Below are 26729 nucleotides of genomic sequence, written 5' to 3'. Positions count from 1 at the left end.
TCTGATGTTTTCAGATGTCCGTGTTTGCTCAGATCAGAATTTTTTCGTTATTTTACGTTTCAAACATTAATTATATTTTTCATTTGAACTATTACTACTTGTGCCTATCATATGTTAAAAAATATCTCATATTTTTCCAAGAAAAATGATAGTCTAAGATTATTAAATATTTGTTAATTAGAAGAAGATTGAATGTGCCTGAAATAGTTTCATAAAAATACTTTAAAATGGGCATGGATTCGGGCTGTGTCACGATACCATCCGTGTGGAAACCATGTGATGCGGAACAAAGACTTTGTCGTTAGATATAAACGATGGTGAGGTGTACACAATGACACATGTTGCAAAGTAGTTCGTGAATAAACTGTGTGTATTGATTTTTATCTATTGATTTTTTGTTACTTCCAGCTGGAACAATGACAGGTAAGAACTTTTTTTAAAGGTAGATCTTAAAAATTATAAAAGTTTCTTTTTTCCAACGAACATTTTATGAAGAATGTAAATTATGGAAATTTTATTTTGAATTTATATGAAGTACTGCTATATAAATTATATAATACATTTGATACAACTTTACATACTTTCCAGTGTTATTTACTGTTTAAAACTCGCAATTACTTTTAAACACATACGGTTTCGATAATGTTAAATATTCCATTTACTTGTTTGATTGACCATTTTTAGTTTTCAAATCATGTCAAACAGTTACTCGGGAAAATACCCAAATTTTCAATATTTAGGCTTTGAAAATAAACCCCGCATTTTTATTTTGATTATCATAAAAAATACAAACTGTACAATTACACAATTTATCAATACATGCAGCTGTTGCTCTTGAAAGATCGTTTTCTCGAGGGACATATTAACTATCTTTTCAGAACATTGTTCCTCTGTAGGTTAGGTTAACTGGAATAAGTTACATGAAAGTTGAGTAGTGGATTGCTCTTCTAGTTTAGTAATAGATTTGATTTTGAGTCTTGCGTCAATAGGTAATGCTTGCTGTTGATATTCAAATTATCATCAAATTTCGACAATGTTACTAGTATTTTTCTACATTTAGCTTCCCAAATAAAATTGTTTCATGTATGAAATATTTGGAAGATGGTGAAAGACATTCATATACCATTTGATTTCCATACACTAATGTATACCTAAATGTCAATTGTGCATGGGTTCACTACATATAGATAAACTGTCATTTAAAATGGCCTTTTTGGCAGGGTCGAGATAAGTTTTAAGAAGAGACAATGATCAAAGCAATTGTTTTATTGTCAAAAGTAACATCGACGTGTTTCAGTTTTCCTTATATGATATTTTTACAAAATAATTGCACATCAAAGTAACTTAAATTTCCTTGTCTTATAGTACTATTTGTACGTCTGTGCTTATTATCAATCAACATGTCTTTGCAACATGAAAGTAAATTTACAGTGTAATTGTCTTGTGTTTCAGGGCTCATCAAACAGAAACAGTATGACTGGAAGGACTCGAACCTTGCACTGTTCGGATCAAAAGAAGAACGAGATGTTAAGAGTGAGATTTTATAGATTATTAATTTAGAACTGTTGGATATTAAACATAAGGAGATAACGAACAGTATTCAAGATAAAAAGTCTATAAAATAATTCAAAATAGGAGCAGAGCAATTACGGAAAACCAAAATATTATTTCGGAAGTGGGATTAAATGCCATACATAAATGAGCATCCCCTGCTATATTTTAATCACACCCGCCGTGTGCTCCTTGTCATGATCGGGAAAAAATAAGAACCATTAGCCTGCCTTAAAATGTATTAATTATAGACTTTCATCAACTAGCTTTTATTCTTAATTACCCCTGTTCATGTGTTTTCATGACTTAAGGTGTACAAAACACCCATGGATTCTATTTTTACTAATTTCTTTAAAAATACTGTAGGAAAAAAGAAGAATATTACTATATTGACAACAATGAATGACCCCTGTAAGAAAAATAACAAGTTTTGGCATGCTTGCGTCATATTTTGTGAAAAAATCGGAGAATCCTGTATATGGTCACTTGGGAGCTTACATTTTGGAATGTGTTTACGCTATATTAAGTGCAATAAACAAGAATGTAACAGTCTGATATAAAATGCAGTGTAACTTTTGTTCAATAAATAGTAGAGGGCTGATATTGGGATACACATATAAGGAGTCTCTGTTCTTTGTGAACTGTAAAGGTCAAGGTCATATCAAGAGGTCAAAGATCAAAGATTGTGACGTCATCTACTGAATCTTTTAGTTTTTTTGCCATTTAAATTTTTTTAATCGAAATATCAGAAAGTATTGATTCAATTTTCTTTATTTTCACACATTTTATTCTCGGACCCCTTTTAATTATTATGTTCCCCAAACGAAGTTGGGGAACATATTGTTTTTACTCTGTTTCTTCTTATTATTATTTTTCTTCTTCTTCTTCTTCTTCTTCTTCTTCTATTGAAAGGCTTCCTGGGTACTTTTTTGTCCGGGAGTGATCTTGTAAACTACACATCCGACTTAGGTAAAACCTTTTTAGGGTCAGTAGGCATGTTATGTAAATTCTTTTCGAAGGTCATTTTGCGCGCACGTGCTTGCAAGAGCGTGCACGTGCAACACGTGAAATGACCAATTTAATTGATATAGGCGTAACTTTTGTAATTTTTGATGAAATGCTTTGAAACTTATTCAATATAAAAATTTTAGTAGCATAGACAATTTGACATGGTCAAAATAGCAAGATCTTGACGCGCATGCACGTGCGCTTTGCTCTGATTGGCTGAAACTAAAGTCACAATATCTTCCTTGTTTTTTGTCGAAATCTTGTGAAATTTTGAACATAGCCATGCATTAGGATTTCCTACAAGACACTATATAGCAATTATCATGAAAACACGTGCATGCACATTTGCTGCAAATGATTGGTTAAACTTTAAATAGCTATAACTCCCTTGTTTTTCAAACAAACAGGATGTGATTTGGAACATGGATAGATATAATGGACTTCTACAAGAAGACATGCTCACCATGCACATGCATACACGTGCATGTACATGAACTGCAATTTTATGGGTGAAACTTAAAATATATAACTCTTTTGGTATTTTAAAACAGGGTGGGATTTAATCATAGAATAATGTAATGGACTTCTACAAGAGGGTATCGTCACCATGCTCATGTATGACGTGCGTGCACGTGAAATGAGTAAAATAAAAAATACACGTGAATGAGCGTATTATTGAATACTTTTGGATTAAATACTTTAATATTTAGTATATTAAAATATATAGATTGTGTAGACAAGATGATATGGTCATTACGCACATGCATTCACATGTGCATGCATGCAGTGCTAAAATTTGAATGAACTTGATACACTTCTGGGTAAACATTGTTAAAGTCTCAAATGCATAGAGGTTGCCTTATTTAATGAAACTCACAGGGGATATGGCACCAAAAGGGACTTGGGGAGCGTTTGGGGAACATCTGTAACGGTCCCCGTTGCAATTAGCACTAGTTCTGTTATTTTTTTGTAAAAATTGAATCATACATTTTTTTCTTTAGAAAACTTTAAGTGTAGGACTTACTAATTAAAGTAACAAAAAGGTTATCTTTATCAGAATTATACAAAAAAAAACTTGCAATAAATCAATTGATAATTCTAAAATAGGCTCACTCTCAAGTCGAGTGTCTGATTTCACAATCTTCTTACAGGGGTCTGATAGGCCATATTTCAGACAATGTGGGCAAAATATGTTTGGTTGAATTTCTTTCATATTAAATAATAAGAGAGATTTTGTATTCTAGAACAAAATATAAAAGATTCAGAAAAATTGAATTTGAGGAAGAATTTGGCCTATCTATTGTGTCCTACCTTAAATACTGATCATATCAATGTCTAGTAAAATATCATCGTATATGCTCTACTGGTTTAATATTACTAAAATATTATCATCATTAGCAATGTTTTTGGGGTAGCCAAAATCTGTTTTGAAAAAAAAAATCTCTTAAGCATGGGAGAAAACCTAAACATTATATAATTGTTACAATGCATTAGAAGCAAGGTATTGTAAGGTTTGATTTTTGAAAAGATTTTAACGTTTTACATGAAATATCGATTAAGGTTAAATATATGTAAATGTTGCAAATATTGAAAGTTATTAAACTTTAAAAAAGGTAAAAGGATAAATGCACTTCAAATCCCCAAAAATGAGGGTTAGATCTTTTTTAGTAGGAGCCGGGGGTGTTTTATTATAATACTGCCACATTGACGTAAGAACATCGCACAGACATTAAACCATGCTACTATTTGACTTATTTAAAGACTTCTAACTGCAAAAAAATAGAACATTTAGTTAAGATTTTGCAGAGAAAAAATTGGCTAACTTGAGGAACATATAGTTAAGAATTGAATGTTAAAAAACAGAGCACATTCACTTTTGATAATATTCGCATGAACATGGAGCTGTTTGATCATCCCTCGAAAATTAATTTGATTTAATCAAAGTTACTGAAGTATATGCATCAGCAATTTATAAGATAAAACACATAAGATTTCTAAAGGTAAGAGAAATTTAACAATTCAGAATGTTCAGACATAGGTGAGCAAGCTTATATATTTAAATGTATCATATGTTAATTACCAAAGAAATTCTAAATTGATTTGAGGGTTTATAAATCATGCGTAGTCAATAAATTCAGAGCTGAGCTTCATAGGATTTTTCATTTACCTTGAACTTTTTTTATATTTTCTGTTAGGGTTCAATAAAAATCGATCTTTCGCTGGTGGGTCTACCTTTCTTACAGCAGTGTATCCTAGTCTATTCATCTTTGCGTAAAAAAAAACATGTAAAGCTGAATTGAGAGTTTAAGAGGAAATTTCTCACGGAAAATGGCATTTAATCATGCTACCAAAAGTAATTAGATAATAGGTTATTGATCAATAAAATTATAATATCTTTTATTGTGCAAGATATCTTTTTATATACTTCCATACATAATAAAATATCACAATCCTCAAGTAAAAAAAAAAATTGTGCATGCAATTGTTTGATGAGATACAATTGTTTCCAATCTTCCACTGGAGTTTCTTGGCACCTTTTTCTTTCCGTGGCACCTCATCCCACTTTTTTATTTTTCGAGGATTTGTTCATGTTCCGTTTAAAAACGCTTGTATTTCGATCACTGTTTGTTATTATTAAATTGTCATCATCTTTTTCATTACAGCATATTTTATTTATATAAAAAAAGAAAAAAATATCAAAGATAAGTATTTGTACTGGAATGCTTCACGCTTCAAGGCGTCTTCTCATTTTCTAACTTGTGACATGTATTTTTATTCCAGAATCGTCAGCTGCTTGTGAAAAGGCTTGGAAGACAGCAGGATTGAAACCCGGGATCCAAATATGGCGAATAGTGGTTTGTTTAGATTTATTTCCAATACAGCCGCTCTTAAGAATTATTATCGTATTTCCAATAATACTGTTTTCAACAACAGTTCAAAAAGTATATCAAACATTTTATTCATTGATATAACAAATTATAAGGAATTTGATTGCAACAAAGAAAGGCATTCAATAAATTTTAATCCATTTTATTTTGATTATGATTCAGAACTTCAAAGTTACTAAATGGCCAGAGGAGGATTATGGGAAATTTTACGATGGAGATTCCTACATTGTATTGAATGTAAGTATATACAAGTCTATTGAAGTATTCTACATTGTAACCGGTTGGCAGAGGATGCTTACTCCTCCATGGTACCTGATCACATATTTTTAGAGGTCCGAGTTTGTTTTGCTCCCAATTTGTATTGTTTTAATGGATTTTCAAGCTTAATTTCTGTTTATTATCTTCGTATTTTTTGTACTGATAGTCATAATATTAAGTCTGTTTAAACACATTTCACGTGATGCTTTATCTTATACTAAAACTATTTTTAGACTTACAAGAAGGAAGATTCTGATGCTCTTCTTTACGATGTCCATTTTTGGATCGGAAAATACAGCACCCAGGTAAGAATTTAAAAAATGCTTGCTTTAAAATCAGTGCTATTTAATGTTTATTACAGGTGGATTAAAAATGTGTCGTAATGAAACAATTAATAATGACAGTTTCTTAAACATTTGCACTTCCTTGCACATGAAGTTTATTTTATAAAGTTTTTGATGTTAGTAAGTAATATGACTTTTGATTTTGTAACGCTCTTTCTTTATGAGCGAATCTATTTGCTAATATATATTGTATAAATATATATGATATATGTTTTGCTCCTCTCAATTTATTGAAATAATAAAACAATAAATTTCCATGTTGATAAATATAAGGATGAGTACGCTACAGCAGCTTATAAGACAGTGGAACTGGACACCTTCCTTGATGATGTTCCTGTCCAACACAGAGAAGTTCAAGGTCACGAATCTCAGCTCTTTAAATCCTACTTCAACCCGATTACGTAAGTGAAAACCCCAAAATCTTTTTAAATGTATTTAGTCCATACTTTGCATGAAATGGTCACCATGAAGTACTGTTTAAAAGGTTATTTTCCCCCAGTATTATTTTTCGCCCTTTCACACTTATAAACAAGTTTGGTCTTTTTTAAATTCGCCCAAAAAAGGGTATGGCGATTGCATTTTCCTATTTTGTGAATTCCGACGTTAAATTGCTTTCCTATTTTCGATTTTTTTTGTACACTGTCTCATCCAACACCTTGTCTAATCTGACATAAAATTCATCTCCCATTGGATGTCAGATTAGACAGGTTTCACTGTATATATATATCATGAGAACACAATATGTGTTTTATATTATCCTTTCAATATAAAGTAAAGTGAATTTCTACAATACAGGTATCTTCACGGTGGTGCCGAAAGTGGTTTCCGTCAAGTCAAGCCAGAGCAATACACACCCAGACTATTCCATTTCCATGGAGACAAGTTTGGAGTTATGGTCAAAGAAGTATGCATCATTTTACAATACTTTTCACTGATATCGAAAGTTCTGCGAAATCTTTTATTATGAAAATATACGGAAAAATGACCACATTTTATTTTACTTTAGATTCCACGCATGGAGAAGTATATAGATGACACAGACGTGTACATCCTGGATTTGGGCTTACAGATCTACCAGTACAATGGAGAGGGAGCCAATAAAGACGAACGTGTCAGGGTAGGACAAAAAGAGTTTTAAAAATGAAGAAGCAGGGATAATGTCTAGCTTTATGAAAAACTACTTTATATTTCTAAATCCTATCTCTATGTTAAGGTCAGAACGCCTAATAATAGGTATATCACCATGATAAAGAGATTTTGCTACATTTTCAGCCGTATTTGTCCTCGATTTCATAAGATTACAGACTTGCTGTTAATGGCACAAGTCATGATATATTTAAAAATGGACTCAAATTGTCACCTTTACATTTTTGGAATTTATTAAAAATTTTGCCCATGAGTTTAATAATGCAAAATCCCTTTCTTAAAACGGAGAAATTCTGAATCTCAATTTCTCTCACACGTGTGCAAAAATTGATAGTTGAAATCACGTTCAATCCCCGTTGAACTAGGATTGTGGTTGCTATATTAAAAATCGAACTTTCGTTGTGAAAGTGTGATTAAAATACTGACATATCACTATTATAGTGAGATTTTGCTTCCTGCTTTCATCAACCACATGTTTGCTGTTGTGGGACATAAGTCATGGTATATTTTAAAATGGACAAAAATTGCATTTGGCATTTTACAAAATTTTCTTAACGTTATGATTTAATAATGAAAACAAGATTTTTTATGGGCCACATTTTAACAAAGCAACCACTGATTGCGGTAGCTTTTAAGAAAGTCTGAATCTCAATTTCTCTCACATTTCATGCAAAAATTGATGCTTGAAATAACGTTCAATCCGCTGCATAATTTAGACATTATTTGAAATGTACAACTTTCATAGGAAAAAGTTTGATTAAAAGCATTGTAAAAATTTGAATTTCCGTTGTGGCCCCGCTGCTCAAACCACATGTTGTCAGTTTTGTGACTTAGAACAGTCAGACTATTCTGTGTTTGTATTGCATATGGCATGTGTCAAAAATACTTAACGTTATGATTGTAATAAAAAAAACAACACTGCATGTTCCAATTAAAAGAAGTGGATGGAACACACTAAATAAACCTTGTAAAATATATTTCTACATGTAAAAACTCAATGATTTATCTCACTTTTCAATTTTTTCTATAGTAAAACTATTATGTACCATGAGTCATTGTTACAAAGCTAAAATTCCGGCCAATCATCGTCTATTCAGATACCAAAACGTTCATGAAATAGTTCTTTATAATAGCTTTATCAATATATATTGCGGAGCAGCTGCTGTATTATCGAATTAGGCGCAAAATATTTTAAAGTTTTTTAACATATTGATTTTAAGATAACTTTTAAGTTTTGTTAGTTGTTTTCTATTTTAACCTTTTACATCTAGTATGACAAGTTTTTACGATATACATGTATTTGTAAATCGATTTTAAAAAGAATATTTGAAGTATACGAGTAGTTAAGTATGTAACACCGAATGTGCGAAAAATGAATTTTAAATTTTCAGCAGTGAAAATCTGTAATTTTTTCTCCCTTTGAGTAATCGTGGTGTTCTTCATTGTGAAAAAATATAAAGAGATATGCAGAATTCTAAATTTCACCCTCAAACACACCTTTCTGTAAATTCCTAAATATACGCATGAAACTAATTTTCGCGTAATTTCGCGATAAGCAAGATTTAAAATCACTCCTTATATTTTTATGGTAAAACTTTGTAAAACAACTTGACCAACCGTCCATTCCGTGGGGGTATTTTTGCATTTGATTTGAACAATTTAGCGATAAAAAGTACTCGCAAAAAAATAATGAATCTATAGTATTCTAAATATTAAGTACACGTTTGTTAACCATCATTACAGAAACTAAAATGGATACGTTTTTACGATAAACGGTGTATCTGCTTTCTTCTTCATTACACGTGATCCTACCTCATACCGTATATTTTAAACGTTCCGCGGTCGCTCTGCTTACTTTGTATTGCTTTAATTGACTTTAAAACTTAAATACGGTTAATTTTCTTGCTATTTGATAAAGTTAATCTGAAAAAAATAATTTTGTGTAGAATATTTATACACTCACCATATCGTCGTCACAAAACTGTAAAATTACGTAACATATAAATCTATCTGATTATAGATATTTAATCAATGATATCTGTTGATTGTTGAATTACTAGTATTCAAAAATTAAGAATCTTTTTTATGAAAAGCTGTAGTTCATACTTCGGTGTCAGGTTGATACTAAAAACATTGCATATTCCAACTTAGAGAGGAGTGGATTTAACACACTGATTAAACCTTGTAAAATAATGCACTTACTACATGTGCCTACGGTAAACTCAATGAAATTTATCTCACTTTTCAAGTATACAATAGTTATAGTAAATTACATTTATAGGTATTTTTACAAAGCCAAAATTAAGCATGCCAAGCAAAACATTGGGAATACGTATTTTAGGTACCAAAACGTTCATGAAATAGTTTTATATAATAGCTTTATCAATATATTTCCGGAACAGCTGCTGTATATCGAATACGACGCAAAATATTTTAAAGTTTTTTAACACATTGATTTTAAGATAACTTTTATGTTTTGTTAGTTGTTTTCTATTTTATCCTTGTACATCTAGTATGACAAGTTTTTATATATATTTAAAACGATTTTTGTTTTAAAAAGAATATTTGAAGTGTGCGAGTAGTTAAGTATGTTACACCGAATGTGCGAAAAATAAACCCAGGCTTGCTTTGTCTAATAACAAGATGAATTTTAAATTTTCATATATAATCTGTACTTTTTTTTATTGTGAGATTAATATATTGATATTTCTAATTACCATAAAATTTTAAAGAGATATGAAAAATCTTGTCAATTTCAGGGCTCAAACACACCTTTCTGGAAATTTTTGTTCCTAAATATACGCGTGAAACTAATTATGGCGTAATTTTAAAACGATAATTTCAACACGCCGTATAAAATCATCGTTTTTTTTTAAATTTAAAATCATTAAATCAATTACAAACTATTCGCTTTTAATTATTATTTTCACGATAAAAACGAATTAAGAACCCATTTCGCGATAAAAAGTACTTATAAATAAGGAATTTAGTATATCCAAATATAAAGTACACGTTTGTGTGTCATTGATTACAGACACACTAAAATGGGTAAGTTTTTACGATATACGGTGTGTCTGCTTTCCTCTGCATTACACCTGATCCTACCTCATACCGTATATTTTAAACGTCCGCGGTTGCTCTGCTTACTTTGTATTGATTTAATTTACTTTAAAACTTAAATACCGTTAATTTTCTTCCTATTTGATAAAGTTAATTGGAAAAAAATTGTGTAGAATGTTTATACACTCACCATATCGTCGTCACTGTAAAATTACGTAACATATAAATCTATATGATTATCAATTAGATATTTAATCATTCATATCTGTTGATTGTTAAGTTACTAGTATTCTTTTTTATGAGTATAAGCTGTTGTTTTTACTTGAAGTGTCTATTTTGATACCTTCCCAGGCATTGCAGTATGTGAACCAACTTAGAGAGGAGAGGAGTGGTAAAGCCGTGAAGGCAACAGTACTGGACCAGGTGGCAGGGAGTACAGTAAGTCCTATTTTACAAATAAAGATACGTTTTCCTACAATTCAAGCAAAACCATTTCATGAATAACAGAAACTTTATACATTTATAGGTATTTTTACATAAATCGGAAAGTAATATTTTGCATGCCAAGCATATTTTATCTCCTAATACGCAAAACATTGGGAATACGTAGTTCTATGGTGTAATATCGAGAAGATTTTCTGAAGATATTTTTCTATGATATTCAATGGAATGCCTTGTCAGATTCTATAAAGCTCTTTAATGAGGACCATTTTTGTAGTCAATTCAAACAAATCTATTGTAATGTGCAGATGTTTGATTTCTAGTTTCTATTGCCAATATTTTCATTAAATATTTATAACAGTTCACCTAAAACATTTATATATTAAGTTTCTTTAAACTGTAAAAAATGAGATATTTATATCTCTTAACGTATAAGTCTTTTAATTAATTGTTACAGAAATTTCAGATGCAGAATTTTTATAAACATTTGAAATGAAATTTTACTAAAATATTTTCAAGGACGATAATGGAAAAAATGTTGTTGATGGATGCATATTATTTTACAAGCACAGAAAACAGCTTGATATTCTGATTTAAAAAGCAAGGCTTTATTATGTTTTCTAATCAGAATTAGATAGGAATGGCATTAAACGTTATTTTCATATTTACCTCATACTTTTAATTTTATCGTGAGATTAAAAAAATATTGATATTTCTAATTACCAAATAAAATTTCAATCAATTATTCAATCTTTAAAAATCTTGTCAAGGGCTTTAAAAGCTTTGAAATTTTTGTTCCAAATCGACATGAAATAAATTTTCAAGATTTTAAAACAAAAATTTCAAGGTTTTTAAGCCTGTACTTTAGATTTTTTTTTTAAATTTAAATATCAGCTTCAAAAGGAATTACAAACTATGTCGCTTTTAAATATTAATTTTATGTTTTCCCTGTATAAAAACGAATTACATCTCCAGTTTTCCTTACTTATATAGTCATTTAGCATATCCATATCGAAAAGTGAGTGTTTGTGTGTCAGTTGATTCGACACACCTGAGCATAATCTATAAACGAACAATATCTGAAACGAATAAAAGCTCTTGAAAATGATTTGATAATACACATATATTGCAACAGTTTACCGTTCGATTGAATATTGACGGGCGTATTTGTTAAACTATCATTTTCAAAAATATTTGTTTGGGTTTTCTTTCGTTTTTCCGATGATGACAAAGAGCACACGGCTATTGTGTTTGCTATTTTTAAGCATTTGTTCTATTACCATTTTTTCTTCTTTATTTTTTATCATGCAGTTTCTTACCGTCTCGGTATTTATTCTGAAGCACGTTATTTTACTTAAAATATCTGACTATGTCGATTTACCTCGTTTGTAGGGCGTTTTCTTCCGTTACCTTGACCAGACCGACAATGATGAAGACTTTGATACGGAGACCATTATTGATCAGGCAGACGACAACCCGGAACCGGAACTGTACAGGTAGTATGAGAAAAAAAATACTCTGGACTTAACATTTCCATACCACCAAACATCCTTATAATACCTTGTGTACATTTAATAGCTAAAATGCATCACTTTTAACTTACCTAAAACAATTTCCTGTGGTATTAAAGTCCTTATGGTCAGAAAATATGTAATACAAGAATAAAGAATAAAGACTTTGTAGTGGGTTGCAAAGTGTTGCATAGAAGTAGTTTCATGGCTTTTATTAGTCTTACAAACGGAGCTAGAATAAACATATTGATAGGAAAATACAATTATAATACTCCAGAGAGTATTTGACGTTACAATAGCCTGATTTACGTCACAAAATTGCTGATTATTTCATCGGCGTGTGATTAGTAACTTTACGTAAAAAAAAAAATGAAAGTGAATTTGAGAGCGGTGCCGAATATGAATTTTTTTGTTTATTTAAAGATTTGTGCTTGTTTCGGTGTAATGAATAATTTATTGCATGAATGTTCGGGAAACATGACCTATTCAGCCAAGAAATTTCATATTCCGCTCGGGCGAAGCCCTCGGGGAATATGATTTTTCTTGGCTGAATAAATCTTCATATTTCCCTCACTATCATGCAATAAATGTATACTAACATTCATGTATTAAGAGACGTTTTATCCAATGTTTACCCCTTTATCCCGTGGATATGACTCAATGGATATTTTTTCTTATTTCCTATCTAGCTTGTAACACGAGCTTTGATTGGTTACAAAGTCGGGTGTAAATATCCGTGCACCCGACTTGAGCCGGGTGTAAATAAAACGTGACGTCACAATGCATACATTCTCTATGATAAAAGCTAAAAATCATGTTTACAAAGCATTTTTATGGGTACAAAGGAAATAAATTCGTTATCCAGGTCCAATCAAGGGTGTACGGTTATTTACCCCGGGTTGTATTCCATACACCCTTCGGCCTTCGGCCTCAGGGTGTATGGAATACAGACGTTTTATTCAAATTTGAATGTTTATCCCTTTATCACCCTGGATATGAACCTGGATAACTAATAATATCCCACAGTTGTGACGTCACTATGGGTTTTGCGTTAGAGTGTTGTAAAATGAAGCAAAGTTTTACATAAAGAAAGTGTAAAACAGTGATGTATAAAACATAGGATAAAAAGATTCTCACATGATTTGTAGTTGGATATGATATTTATCCAATTCGTTGTGTTATTATTCCCTGGCCATGGCTCGGGGATGAAAATCACTCAACTTGTTGGATAAAAAATCTTGTCTAATTACAAATCATGAGAGAACCTATATTTTATTTCTATCACTTCATTAGTTTTACTAACTGTTGATTGTATAACTCATTCGTAGACTGTCAGATGCTGAAGGGGATTTGAAATTTTCTCTGGAGAAAACTGGTCCGGTTAAGCTCAATGACTTTGATGGAAATGTAAGTACTTTAAAGAAATATTGTATGCTTAAGCAATGGTTGCTTGTAACTACTAACCTGTGCTGAAATAATTTTTAAAAGTATTTAAAGTTTTCTCGATGTACATTTTGTAATTTTATTGGTTTCAGGATGTTTTCATTTTCGACACAAAGCAGGAGCTATTTGTATGGGTTGGTAAAATGACAACCGATCAAGAAAGAAAAAACGCCATGACATACGCACATGTAAGTGTCTATTTATACGCTTTTAACATATTCTTAGCTTCATTTAGAACCTTAAAATTTGATAGAATGCTTTATAAAGGCCCTTTTTGGCATAACAAAAAACAAAAGAGATATGTATACGATATGTAATTGATTTTAATTTACATATGTATTGCTTTTTATTTTATTCAGTAAGTGACATATATCGAGAATACTACTATATGCAGTTGTTTATACTTTTAAAGAAGTTTTATCTGAACTTATATTTCCAATTTTCTATATGGTTTTTTTATTTGAGTACAATGATCTATATAAAAGCTTGGGTATAATTTGTTTTAATTGAAAAAAAATGTATATATTGTTGTCTATTCTAGACGTTAAGAAATAATCAATTCGTTTTGTGTCTTCGTTATCATATATCTTTTGTTCAAATGGAAATACAGAGTGCCTAAAGTAATACATAAACATATCATAAACCTTTTTTTTTGGCTTCCATTTATTCAGTTCCATATAGGCAGTACTTAATTAAACGTAATCTTAACGTAATCTTTACTTAATTTACTGTGAATTCATTCCCCAGAATTATTTAAAGAAGACGACTCATCCACTGATTCCTGTTAGCTGCCTTAACGAAGGAGCAATGAACAAGTCCTTCCAGATGGCACTGACTGCATGAAAAGGACCAAAGAGCTTTATCACATGAGCTACGAATCAAGAGTGGTGTCCACAGGTGCTCCTTGTGGTACTAATTCCTTGAACAAACCGATGTTTCGATAAATCAAAATACTTATTAATTGTTATGATCAACAATGTCTAATATTGGAATCCCATTTGACACTTTGTAATGGTCACGAATTTTAGTTAGAAACAGTTGTGTTATCAGTTTTTCCGAATCTTTCATTATATTGATTTAATATAAACACCTATCATATTTTCCCCAAATTAATAATTACATGTAAATAACATGTGCATGTGCCATATTATCTTTTTCTTGCAACATTTTTATGCACACGTTTTATGTTATTCAATACGAACATATACCGTTTGTCTTCCATCTGTGTTACTTTTTTCAAAAATCCTGAATCGGTTCGAAAATGCTTAAATAACAGGAATGTTGTATCTTGTTATAATTGTTAATAATATTCCATGTTATGTTTATTTCCAGATTTTATTATTCTTTGTTAGCCCTCCTAATGGGTTTTCAGTCTTTGTATGATTTTTTTTTCACATCATACTCATTGTGGTTTGTGGTAAAGTTAAATTTTTACCTTGATAATCCATAGTAGAGATCACTGCTAATTCACTGTTAATTCATAAAAATATATACGGATTCATTTCAATGAAATTCCCCCCAGACCTTCTATGCCATTGTTTGTTCTATCCTATTTTGTCATGTGTATTGGACTTAGAACTTGAATACTGTTCATTTCCTCCATATATTTGATTTCTTGTTTGATTAACTTGTTCTTGTTCTATACTTCCATAAGAATTTGACATAAAGATATTGATAGCTCAGTTTTCTATTCGTTTTCTTAATATATGGTGTACAATAAAGATTAAGACAAAGAAGCCAAACTTTGGTGTTTGCAAAAGAATAACTTCACATGTTGTCAAGATTTACATTTACTTTTTTCTTGTGAAGAAAAATATCCTCTAATTATAAAAAAAAAATATCAGAGGTTCAGATGAGATATATGACCATTGATTTTTTCTTTTAATTATTGTACAGGTGTTTATTAATCCATGTTATTATTATTTTTATGTTTTCTTTGTTAACATTCACATTAAATCTATAAAACACAGATTTTTTGTATGATTTATGGTTTGTTTTGTAATAATTTAAAAAAGGCAGTTTAGTGTGTGTATGGAAAGCTACGACAATTAAAAATATAAAAGCACAGTCGGAAGGACAAAAGGATAGTGTGAAATATATGAAGATAACTAATAGTCTAATAGTATAATATTAATATACGAAAAAAAAAACTTTACATGGAATGGATATCGAGTATCTGAAACAAAATCCTCCATCGTGTTCATGTTCTTCTTCGCCCTATAACTATATTCATGCTGGACACATTATTACAGGTGACGTAGATATAGTTAATCATAAAGACCTTTTAATCACTTATTTCAAAAAAGTCCAAAGGGAACCCCGATCCTTCAGCTGGCGTCGGATTTTATAAATATTATGGATTCTGTTGAAGATTACGCTTATACTCATAGTTCCCTTTCTGAGGAAGAAATTCTTCAAAATCATATGTCAGTTTTGAATATTTTTAATATGCTGAAGAATCAAAATGATTTTGAAATACCATATACATGTATATACTGGATTCAGAAGCTTCATAAGAATCCTTGCAAACAAAGATATATTCCGGGTTCCAGTAAATGTTCAACCAAGCCTCTTTCTTTACCCCTCACTAACATTTACAGTAGTGAAGGAAAAACTTCAAGAGTACTGTGCAACAATATATTCAAGAAGTGGTGTGAATCAGATGTGGATACTCAAAAATTCCAAAGGACTTTTGGAAAATTTTAAATCACAAGATTTTACCAAAATCAACAGCATAAAAAATTACGATTTTTTTAACTTTATACACAACCATTCCCCACGATCAATCCAAGCATTTTATATCGTTGACAGCTGCTTTTTCAATAAAAATGGAACTCGTAAATTAACCTACTTGGTCATTAGTCATCTGCAAAATTATTTTTTTTAAACACATTCTGATTGCACACACAAGTACGTTGAAGTTGACATAAAAAAAAATGCTGGAGTTTCTGATTGACAATATCTATGTGCTTTTTGGAAACCAGGTCTTCCAACAATCTATTGGAATTCCTACAGGTACCAACTGTGCTCCGTTATTAGCAGACCTATTTTTGTATTCATATAAGGCAGAATTTGTGTGAAATCTTATGCGTGAAAAGAAGGAAACACTTACTGTGGCCTTCAACTCAACATTTAGATATATCGACGACGTATTGTCAATTAACAATGGTTATTTCCATTCCTATGTCGATATGATATATCCTGGTGAGCTTTAGATAAAATATTGCACAGAATCTGACACATCTGTTTCAAACTGGATATTTTACTTAAAAAGATGTTAATGGTAATCTAACAACGGATCTCTATGATAAACGTGATGATATAACTTTTCTAGTGCCTTCATCACCTGCATACGGCGTTTACATAACTCAGTTGATTCGATACGCAAGAGCATACTCTACTTATAAACAATTTCTAAAAAGGAGGTAAATTATTGACAAACAAATTGATGGAACAAGAATATCAGCAGTCTCGTTCAAAGTCATCATTTCGTAAGTTTTTTGATCTATACAATGACCTTGTCAGCAAATACAATTTATCATTGAGTCAAATGCTGACTGACGTTTTTCAAACTAATTGATAGTCCATTATTTATACACTGAATTGACGACGGATTTTCCCGTTATTTCTCGATCATGACAAGGAGCCCACGGCGGGTGTGACCGGTCGGTAGGGGATGCTCTATCCTCCATGGCACCTGATCCCACCTCTGATGTTTAGAGGTCCGTGTTTGCTCTGCTCCTTTTTTGTATTGTTTTATGGACTTTGATATTGAATACTGTTCGATATCTCCATATCGTTCATTTAGGTATGATTTCGTGTAGAAACTTTGAGGGCTCTGCATATATATCGTCTTAAGCAAAAAAAAATCTTGCTCATATTTAACAGTAACGCTGTTCCTTCAATTCAGTGTTAATCTAAAAATAAAGTTTTATGATTAACGTAATATTTCAACTTTTCAATCGCCAACTTTCCATACTCATGTAAACTCCAAAATGTGTAGCAAAATACCCTAATCATCTGCATATGCAGTATCGATATGCAAGAGCAGTCATTTTTAAAACAAGATAGGTTACCAATACACAGGTAATTGGAACAGGAATATCAACAGCTTCGCAAGTTCTATGGTCGCTACAATGACCTTGTCAGCGAAGGCAATGTATCATAAAATTTTGACGATTACCCTGTTATCACATGGAGCATATGGTGGATGTGACCTGTCGCAAAGGGATGCTTACAACCCCTCAACTGCACCTCATCCCACTTCTGATATTCTAGAGGACTGTGTTTGTATTGCTCTTGATTTGTTTTGTTGAATGGACTTTTGAGCTTAAGTACTGTTTCATTATCACCAAATATTTCGTTTAGCAGTTCAAGTGCTGTGTATTTTATTTAAACAGTTTTGATATACACCACTTAAAAGAAATAATATTTTATCAATTTAAAATGAAACTAAAAGATGGGAATTTTACATCGAGTGAAACGTTCAAAGTGCCATAACTCGAACAAGAGCGCTTACAATTAACTAATGCGCTTTACTTTTTCTTGCGGCACAGCCATTTATGTCATGACTCGCTGAACGTCAATAAAAAAAATAATTGTGCATTATTCAAATGTTCCATTTTAAGAATAAAAGAAGATAATAATCTCATCCAGCAATTGTGTAAAGTCACATACAGTTATTTCAAACACATTTTAAACATAAAATAATTTTGGTGTATAACTGTAAATCAACTGTTATTCGCCTCATCTTTTATTCGCGAAATATCGGTTGGAGATAAATCCGCGACGATTAATTTTTACGACAGAGGAAACCTTTCTCTACAAATACTAAGCAAAATGATTGGTTTGCGTCGATTTACTCGCGATTTAAAATAGGTCGCAGAACTTGCGTATATTTTCCGCACGCGAATAATACTCTGGAGACCAGTGGCTACTTGTTATACAATCTGTAACATAGAATACTAGTAGCGTCTCTACTGTACAAAAATAAAAGACGCTTCAAAATAATTTCAAATGAAAAAGAGAAGATAATCAACAGTGAACAACTCAAAGAAATCTATGAAGAATACACATCTGTGAACTGGACATATCCCTGCAAATTTCTGAAAGGGAATCAGGTGTCTATGAGGAATAAGCTTCCCTCGTTGGCCGACACCAAACAAAGAACTGAAAACAATGAAAGTTCTTTATTAGTTCAGTTTTGGAATTTTATGTCTCTTGCTAAGTCATAATTGCTTGCTATTTTTTTTTTAAATTCCTGCAATTGCTTGTGGTTTTTTTTTCTTAATAAATGACTATTTTGATTATAATCCAACTTATCTGTAAAATATAAATATGAAGATAAGAGAGAAAATATATCTCATTGCCTCTTCCGAAATAATATTAGAAGTAGAATAAATATAATCTTTAATGCATTGAATAGTGCTAATGATTCTTACTTTTTAACTCCAGATACAAATAAGGAGCAGAAAATACACGTACCTCTAAAACATTAAAGATTGAATCAAGTGTCATGGAGGAAAGAGCATCCCCTGCCGACCGGTCACATCCGCCGTGTGCTCCTTGTCATAATAGGGAAATAACGGGAAAATCCGTCGACAGTTCATTGTGAATGTAATGATAACCTTACAATCAGTAAGAAAAACATCAGTCATTTTGTTACTTAGTGATACATTGTATTTGCCGACAAGGTCATTGCATCAATCATGATACTCAAAATATGATGACTTTAAACGAGACTGTTGATATTCTTGTTTCATCAACTTGTTTGTCATTAATTTACCTCGTTTTAGAAATTGTACATACGTAGAGCATGGTCTCGAGTATCGAATCAGCTGAGAAATATAAGCACCGTAGGCAGATGTTAAGTGTACGTATATGTCTTCGGAAGTAAGGGACGTTGATGATTAAAAAGTTAAAAGTCATCACCTTTATAATACAGCTTAGTTGTTATATTACAATTAACGGCTTTTGTTTTTCAAGTAAAATATCCAAATATGAAACGATAAATCAAATTCTGTTGTTTCTTTCATTTCAAGCTCACCTGGATATATCTTGTCGACTTATGAATGGAAATAACCTTTAAATTACAATAAAGAGAAATATGTGGAGTTAATGAACCGTATTCGAGCTCAAAAGTCTATCAAACAATACAAAATAGTTTCGAAGCAAACAGGGACCTCCAAAACATCACAGTTTGGATCAGGTCCCTGGGAGAATTGAGTATCATCTGCCGACCAGTCACACCCACCGTGTGCTCCTTGTCGTATTCGGGGGAAAAAGGAAAAATCCGTGGACAACTCAATGTGTAACTAATGGCCTGACAATGAGTTTGAAAAAAGTCAGTCAGCATTTAGACAACACGTCGTCTAATGTCGAGTTGAAAGCCAAGTGGTTTTTTTCTTTTATATCGTACAAGATTTTAAGCAAATTCTGCTTCAAATGAATATAGAAATAGGTCTGTTGACACATTGTGACCTATATGAATTACAATATATTGTTGAAAAAAATGGTATCCAAAAACCACATAGATATTTTTGGATATGACGAATGACAAGATACGTAAATTAATGGGTTCCATTTTTATTGAAAGAGTCTGCTGTCAATGATGTCAGAAAGCCAAGACTATAATTTATCATGAGGAATGGTTTTCTATAAAGTTAAAAAGTCGTAATGTTTGATGATGTTGATTTTGGAAACAAGAGAAAAAAACATGGACCTCTAGAAATTCAAGAGGTAGGAACAAGTGCTTTGGAGGAGTAAACATCCCGGTTGACCGGTCACACCCTGTGGACGGAACTTTCCGTAGTCAAATCAATATAAAAAAGGACTTACAATTTGTATGAATCAAGTCAGCCAAAATACGACCCAATGGCAATTATATTTACCAAAAACTTGAATATTGCGACCATGAAATTCCGACTTTAAACGAAGTTGTTGAAATCCCTGTAACCTCAACTTATCAGTTAGAGGTGGTTAATTTGGAAAGTAAAGATTTAGCATAGGAGTTTTATACTACCAATGTTACCGTATATACTCGCCTATAAGTCGGTTCGCCTATAAGTCGGTTGTATTTTTTTTTACGTTGCTCTGGTGGGATTTGCTGTTGACCCGCTTATAAGTCGGTACATTTTTTGTCAAAATCGGATGCCAATTTCAAGTAAACCAGTTGATGTTTTAACCTGGTTTTTATTTATATTTTTCGAAATGACACTAATATTTAATCATAAATTATTTGTAAAACGGCAATGCTCACTAAAATTACAAATAAAATGTTTAAAATAGGTAAAATCTTGTACTTAATATGTATAATCTAAGAATACATAAATTATCATATATTACATCCAGACTTTTCTTTGATAATCGTCGGAAATGCAAATAAAATTATACTAAATTTTAGCCTCCAGAAAAATATCTCTTGATGACGCGCCTATAAGTCGGACATAGAGTTTTAGACCAATATTTAACTCCCAAAATACCGACTTATAGGAGAGTATATACGGTATATTGTAAACTTATGTAAGACTGATATTTATTCCATCCCCCTTCCACGTGTTATTGTAGGTGTGAGTCTGTATGTAAGTGTCTGTATGTGAGTGTGTTGTTAAATATATTTAAATGTTTGCTTCTGAACAATTTTTAATGTATGTAATTTGTTGCTTCTGTACATGAAAAAAAAGAAAATAAATTAAAAACTAATCAGTTAGAAGAACAAAAATTGCCTTTCTTTTGCCAATGCCACAAGACTTAAAGAACGAATTCGGGTACTGACACCTTAAACTACACTGGCAGACAATAGCATATTTTGTTTACTTTTCGTGTAATTTTCTTTTATAAATGATATTTTTCACTTTTACATGATGTTGTTTGTTTTTGTGTGCTTTAACAAAAAAAGCTCAGTCATTTGGCAGGAGTAATAAGGACTAACATAATAATTATTCAAAAATTGAGATAAGGAGAGTATGTTCTTGAAAGAAGTTTGATGTCAAAGAAATCTGAATTATAGTACACACGAAAGTCAGCTATTTAAATCTATAATTGTCCAATTATTTCAAGCATACTGACAATTAAATATATAACAATGGTTATTTCCATTCCTATGTCGATATGATATATCCTGGTGAGCTTGAGATAAAATATTGCACAGAATCTGACACATCTGTTTCAAACTTGGATATTTTACTTAAAAAGACGTTAATGGTAATCTAACAACGAATCTCTATGATAAACGTGATGATATAACTTTTCTAACGTCAACTTCCCTTACTTATGCAACAATATACCTTCATCACCTGCATACTGCGTTTATATATCTCAGTTGATTCTGATACGCAAGATCGAGCATACTCTACTCATAAACAATTTCTAAAACGAGGTAAATTATTGACAAACAAATTGATGGAACAAGATAATCAGCAGTCTCGTTTAAAGTCATCATTTCGTAAGTTTTTTGATCTATACAATGACCTTATCAGCAAATACAATTCATCATTGAGTCAAATGCTGACTGACGTTTTTCATACTAATTGATAGTCCATTATTTATACACTGAATTGACGACGGATTTTCCCGTTATTTCTCGATCATGACAAGGAGCCCACGGCGGGTGTGACCGGTCGGCAGGGGATGCTCTATCCTCCATGGCACCTGATCCCACCTCTGATGTTTAGAGGTCCGTGTTTGCTCTGCTCCTTTTTTGTATTGTTTTATGGACTTTGATACTGAATACTGTTCGTTATCTCCATATTGTTCATTCAGGTATGATTTCATGTAGAAGCTTTGAGGGCTGTGCATATATATCGTCTTAAGAAAAAAAATCTTGCTCATATTTAACAGTAACGCTGTTCCTTCAATTCAGTGTTAATCTAAAAATAAAGTTTATTGATTAACGTAATATTTCAACTTTTCAATCGCCAACTTTCCATACTCATGTAAAATCCAAAATGTGTAGCAAAATCATCTGCATATGCAGTATCGATATGCAAGAGCAGTCAATTTTAAAACAAGATAGGTTACCAATACACAGGTAATTGGAACAGGAATATCAACAGCTTCGCAAGTTCTATGGTCGATACAATCACCTTGTCAGCGAATGCAATGTATCATAAAGTCAAAATATTGACGATTATCCTGTTATCACAAGGAGCATATGGCGGATGTGACCTGTCGCAAAGGGATGCACCTCATCCTACCTCTGATATTCTAGAGGACTGTGTTCAAGTTGCTCCTGATTTGTTTTGTTGAATGGACTTTTGAGCTTAAGTACTGTTTCATTATCACCAAATATTTCGTTTAGCAGTTCAAGTGCTGTGTATATATTTTATTTAAACAGTTTTGATATACACCACTTAAAAGAAATAGTATTTTATCAATTTAAAATGAAACTAAAAGATGTGAATTTTACATCGACTGAAACTTTAAACGTTCAAAGTGCCATAACTCGAACAACAACGCTTACAATTAACTAATGCGCTTTTTTTTTTCTTGCGGCACAGCCATATATGTTATGACACGCTGAACGTCAATAAAAAAATAGATGCGCATTATTAAATGCTCCATTTTAAGAATAAAAGAAGATAATAATCCCATCCAGCAAATGTCAGTCATTTTCTAACTTAGTGATAGATTGTATTTGCCGACAAGGTCATTGCATCGATCATAGAACTCAAAATATGATGACTTGAAACGAGACTATTGATATTCTTATTTCATCAACTTGTTTGTCAATAATTTATCTCGTTTTAGAAATTATACATAGGTAGAGTATGTTCTCGAGTATCGAATCAACTGAGAAATATAAGGCAGATGCTAAGTGTACGTACATGTTTTCGGAAGTAAGGGAAGTTAATGATTAAAATGTTAAAAGTCATCACGTTTAGCATAAAGCTTAGTTATTATTTTACAATCAACGGCTTTGTTTTTCAAATAAAATATCCAAAATCTGAAAGAGATTAATCAGACTCGGTGGTCTCTATTAATTCAAGCTCACCTGGATATATCGTGTCGACATATGAATGGAAATAACCTTTAAATGACAATAAAGAGAAATATGTGGAGATAATGAACCGTATTTGAGCTCAAAAGTCCATTAAATATTACAAATTAGGATAGGTGCAAACACGGAACTCCACAACATCAGAGGTTAGATCAGGTGCCAGGGATGAATGAGCATCTTCTGTCGACCGGTCACATCCGCTGTGTGCTCCTTATCATGAAAAAAGGAAAAGTCCGTGGACAACTCCATGTGTAACTAATGCCCTAACAATCAGAATGAAAAAGTCAATCAGCATTTAGACATTACGTCGTTTAATGCCGAGTTGAAAGCCACAAGTGTTTTCTTCTTTAACGATTTACACGATTTTCAACAAATTCTGCTTCATGTTAAATATAGAAATGGGTCTGTTGATAACATGGCACAATGGTGACCCATAGGAATTACAATATTTTGTTGAAAGACCTTGTCTCCAAAAACCACATACATGTAGATAATTTTTTTTATCTGATCAATGACAAGATACGTAAATTAATGAGTTCCAGATTTATTGAAAGATCAGCTATCAATGCATGATGTCAAAAAGCCCAGATTTTAATTTATCATTAGGAATGATTGATTGATTGTATATTGTTTAACGTCCCTCTCGAGAATTTTTCATTCATACATGTATGAAGGCGCCACCACTTGCCGCTGGAGAGCTGCACATTTTGTCCTATACTCGGCACTCAGGGCCATTGAACAGGGAGGGATCTCTTTTCTGCCAGCACCTACTGCTACACTGCACCTCGGTTCATACGGCCTTATCCGAAGGACCAGTCTCCACGTCCCATAATGGGATTCGAACCCGCGATGTAAGGATGAACTCCTTACTTTACGACTCTAGAGCAGACGCTCTAATCACTGCGTCATGCAGGGGTGGTTGTATATATATGGTTGGAAAGTCTTGACTTTTGACGATGTTGGTTTTGGTAACATTTTATAAAGAAAAAAAAAACATGGACCCCTCGAGATTCAAGAGGAGGGAACAGGTGCTTTGGAGGAGTAAACATCCCAGTTGACTGGTCACACCCTGTGGACGGAACTTTCCTTAGTCAAATTCAATATAAAAAAGGACTTACAATTTGTATGAATCAAGTCAGCCAAAATACGACCCAATGACAATTATATTTACCAAAAAGTTGAATATTGCGACCATGAAATTCCGACTTTGAACGAAGTTGTTGAAATCTCTGTAACCTCAACTTATCAGTTAGAGGTGGTTAATTTGGAAAGTAAAGATTTAACACAGGAGTTTTATACTACCAATGTTATACAACTGTATTGTAAACTTATGTAAAACTGATATTTATTTCATCCCCCTTCCACGTGTTACTGTAGGTGTGAGTCTGTATATGTATGTGTATGTGTGTCTGTATGTGAATGTGTTGTTAAATATATTTAAATGATTGCTTCTGAACAATTTGTAATGTATGTAATTTGTTGCTTCTGTTAATAAAAAATAATAATATTAATAAAAAAATTAAAAAAAAAATTAAAAATTTTAGCCTCCAGAAAAATATCATCAGTTAGAAGTACAAAAATTGTCTTTCATTTGCCAATGCCACAAGACTTAAAGAACGAATTCGAAAACCTTCAGCTATTAAAAATAACGGAAAAATATAATATCATTAAAACAAGTACAACTGTATAATGCATGTTGACAGTGATTTTCAAAGGTACTGACACCTCAAACTACACTGTAGACAATAAGATATTTTTGTGTACTTTTTGTGTAATTTTCTTTTATAAATATTATTTTTCACTTCTGCATGATGTTGTTGGATTTTGTGTGCTTTAACAAAAACAGCTCAGTCATTTGGCAGGAGTAATAAGAACTAACTATTAAACATTAATTAAGAAATAATTATTTAATAATTGAGATAGGGAGAGTATGTTCTTGAAAGAAGTTTGATGTCAAAGAAATCTGAATTAAAGTACACACGAAAGTCAGCCATTTAAATCTATAATTGTCCAATTATTTCAAGCATACTGACAATTAAATATATAACCATAAATAATCGCCGAACATACTTTATTACATGTTCGTATAATCATCCTAAATCTTTTAAAACAACAACGGGAGGTACTCGATGAACCAAACCACGCACAATGATAATTATCGGCGATTTTGTTTTCATTGTTCACACTTGTCACTCTCTCATAATAAAAAAAAAAGATCACCCTGTGTTAAATGTTCAATTTACGGATCAATTCAAACGTCTGTAAAATTACCCCCCGAAATATTCTATTCCCTAACGGAAAAGGGGGTACTCTTCTAGTGGACTACAGGCGTTAGAGACATAACTCATTTTCGAGAAAATGATGGTTCTGGATCATATTATGTTTCTTTGTGTTGCTGCTTTAGTTGTGCTAAATGGTAGAGTTTAATTCAATTTATTGATACAATTTTTTTTCTTCAATTTTCTGATTCTACTCTTTAAATTGTGATACTATACCGATTTTTTATGTTTAAATTAAAATGCACTAAAATTGTCAAAAACGTTAAATAATTTTGTATTTTCTTAAAGAAATAAATCCGACAGAGGCGTCTGGACATGATGGATGTGACAGCAGCAATAAATTGTCAGGTGAGGATTAATTAAAAAACTTCGAAATCGTTCTATTATTGCTGTTAAGCTTCACAAGTTATGTTTCAAAAGTTCGTGGATTAGGAGGAAGTCTCAGCTATTTTTTTTTTGGACAAAAATTGCTAAATCAAACTTATGGTAATTTTAATCTACAGGAAACTGGATGCTTCTGACCATTCTATTGATTCTTGTTGCGGCTTTAATTAAACGGTAGACACGTCGATATTAGAAGTAGTTCAGTGATTCAATGCAACGTAGACATTCAGAGTGCAGCCGTGTTGAACTTTAAATTCTGAAACTTTCATCAATTTTTTCTTTTTATCTATTTTTATTTCATAGATATTTTAATGTCAGTTTTCCACTTCTTTTGGGTTAATTTTGTACATCATATGAAATAAACAAAACCTATAAAAACTAGTCTTTTATTTTGTTCATTTCAAAATTGTTTCCATTAA

At 31.8% G+C, this 26729-nt stretch overlaps 1 protein-coding gene and 1 long non-coding RNA gene across 2 annotated transcripts; both read left to right on the top strand.

Moving 5' to 3' along the window:
- Nucleotides 1-289: 289 nt before the first annotated feature.
- Nucleotides 290-15609, top strand: LOC134246427 (gelsolin-like protein 2). Its single transcript, XM_062728787.1, has 13 exons — nt 290-423; nt 1453-1533; nt 5341-5414; nt 5610-5684; nt 5939-6010; nt 6323-6450; nt 6845-6953; nt 7056-7166; nt 10607-10693; nt 12089-12192; nt 13536-13614; nt 13743-13838; nt 14398-15609. Exons 1-13 carry the CDS (start codon nt 417-419, stop codon nt 14491-14493), a joined length of 1119 nt encoding a protein of 372 aa, XP_062584771.1. The 5' UTR covers nt 290-416; the 3' UTR covers nt 14494-15609.
- Nucleotides 15610-25930: 10321 nt separating this feature from the next.
- On the top strand, nt 25931-26667 carry LOC134246416 (uncharacterized). Its single transcript, XR_009987627.1, has 3 exons — nt 25931-26063; nt 26215-26274; nt 26430-26667. It is a non-coding gene; the product is annotated as an uncharacterized LOC134246416 (long non-coding RNA).
- The last annotated feature ends 62 nt before the right edge of the window (nt 26668-26729 follow it).

The sequence above is a fragment of the Saccostrea cucullata genome, unplaced genomic scaffold (assembly GCF_032062105.1).
Source record: "Saccostrea cucullata isolate Sc308-1 unplaced genomic scaffold, CSIRO_AGI_Scuc_v1 ctg532, whole genome shotgun sequence".
Lineage (NCBI taxonomy): Eukaryota > Metazoa > Mollusca > Bivalvia > Ostreida > Ostreidae > Saccostrea > Saccostrea cuccullata.
Note: the sequence above shows the minus strand (reverse complement) of the source record. Positions and strands in the feature narration are given on the sequence as shown.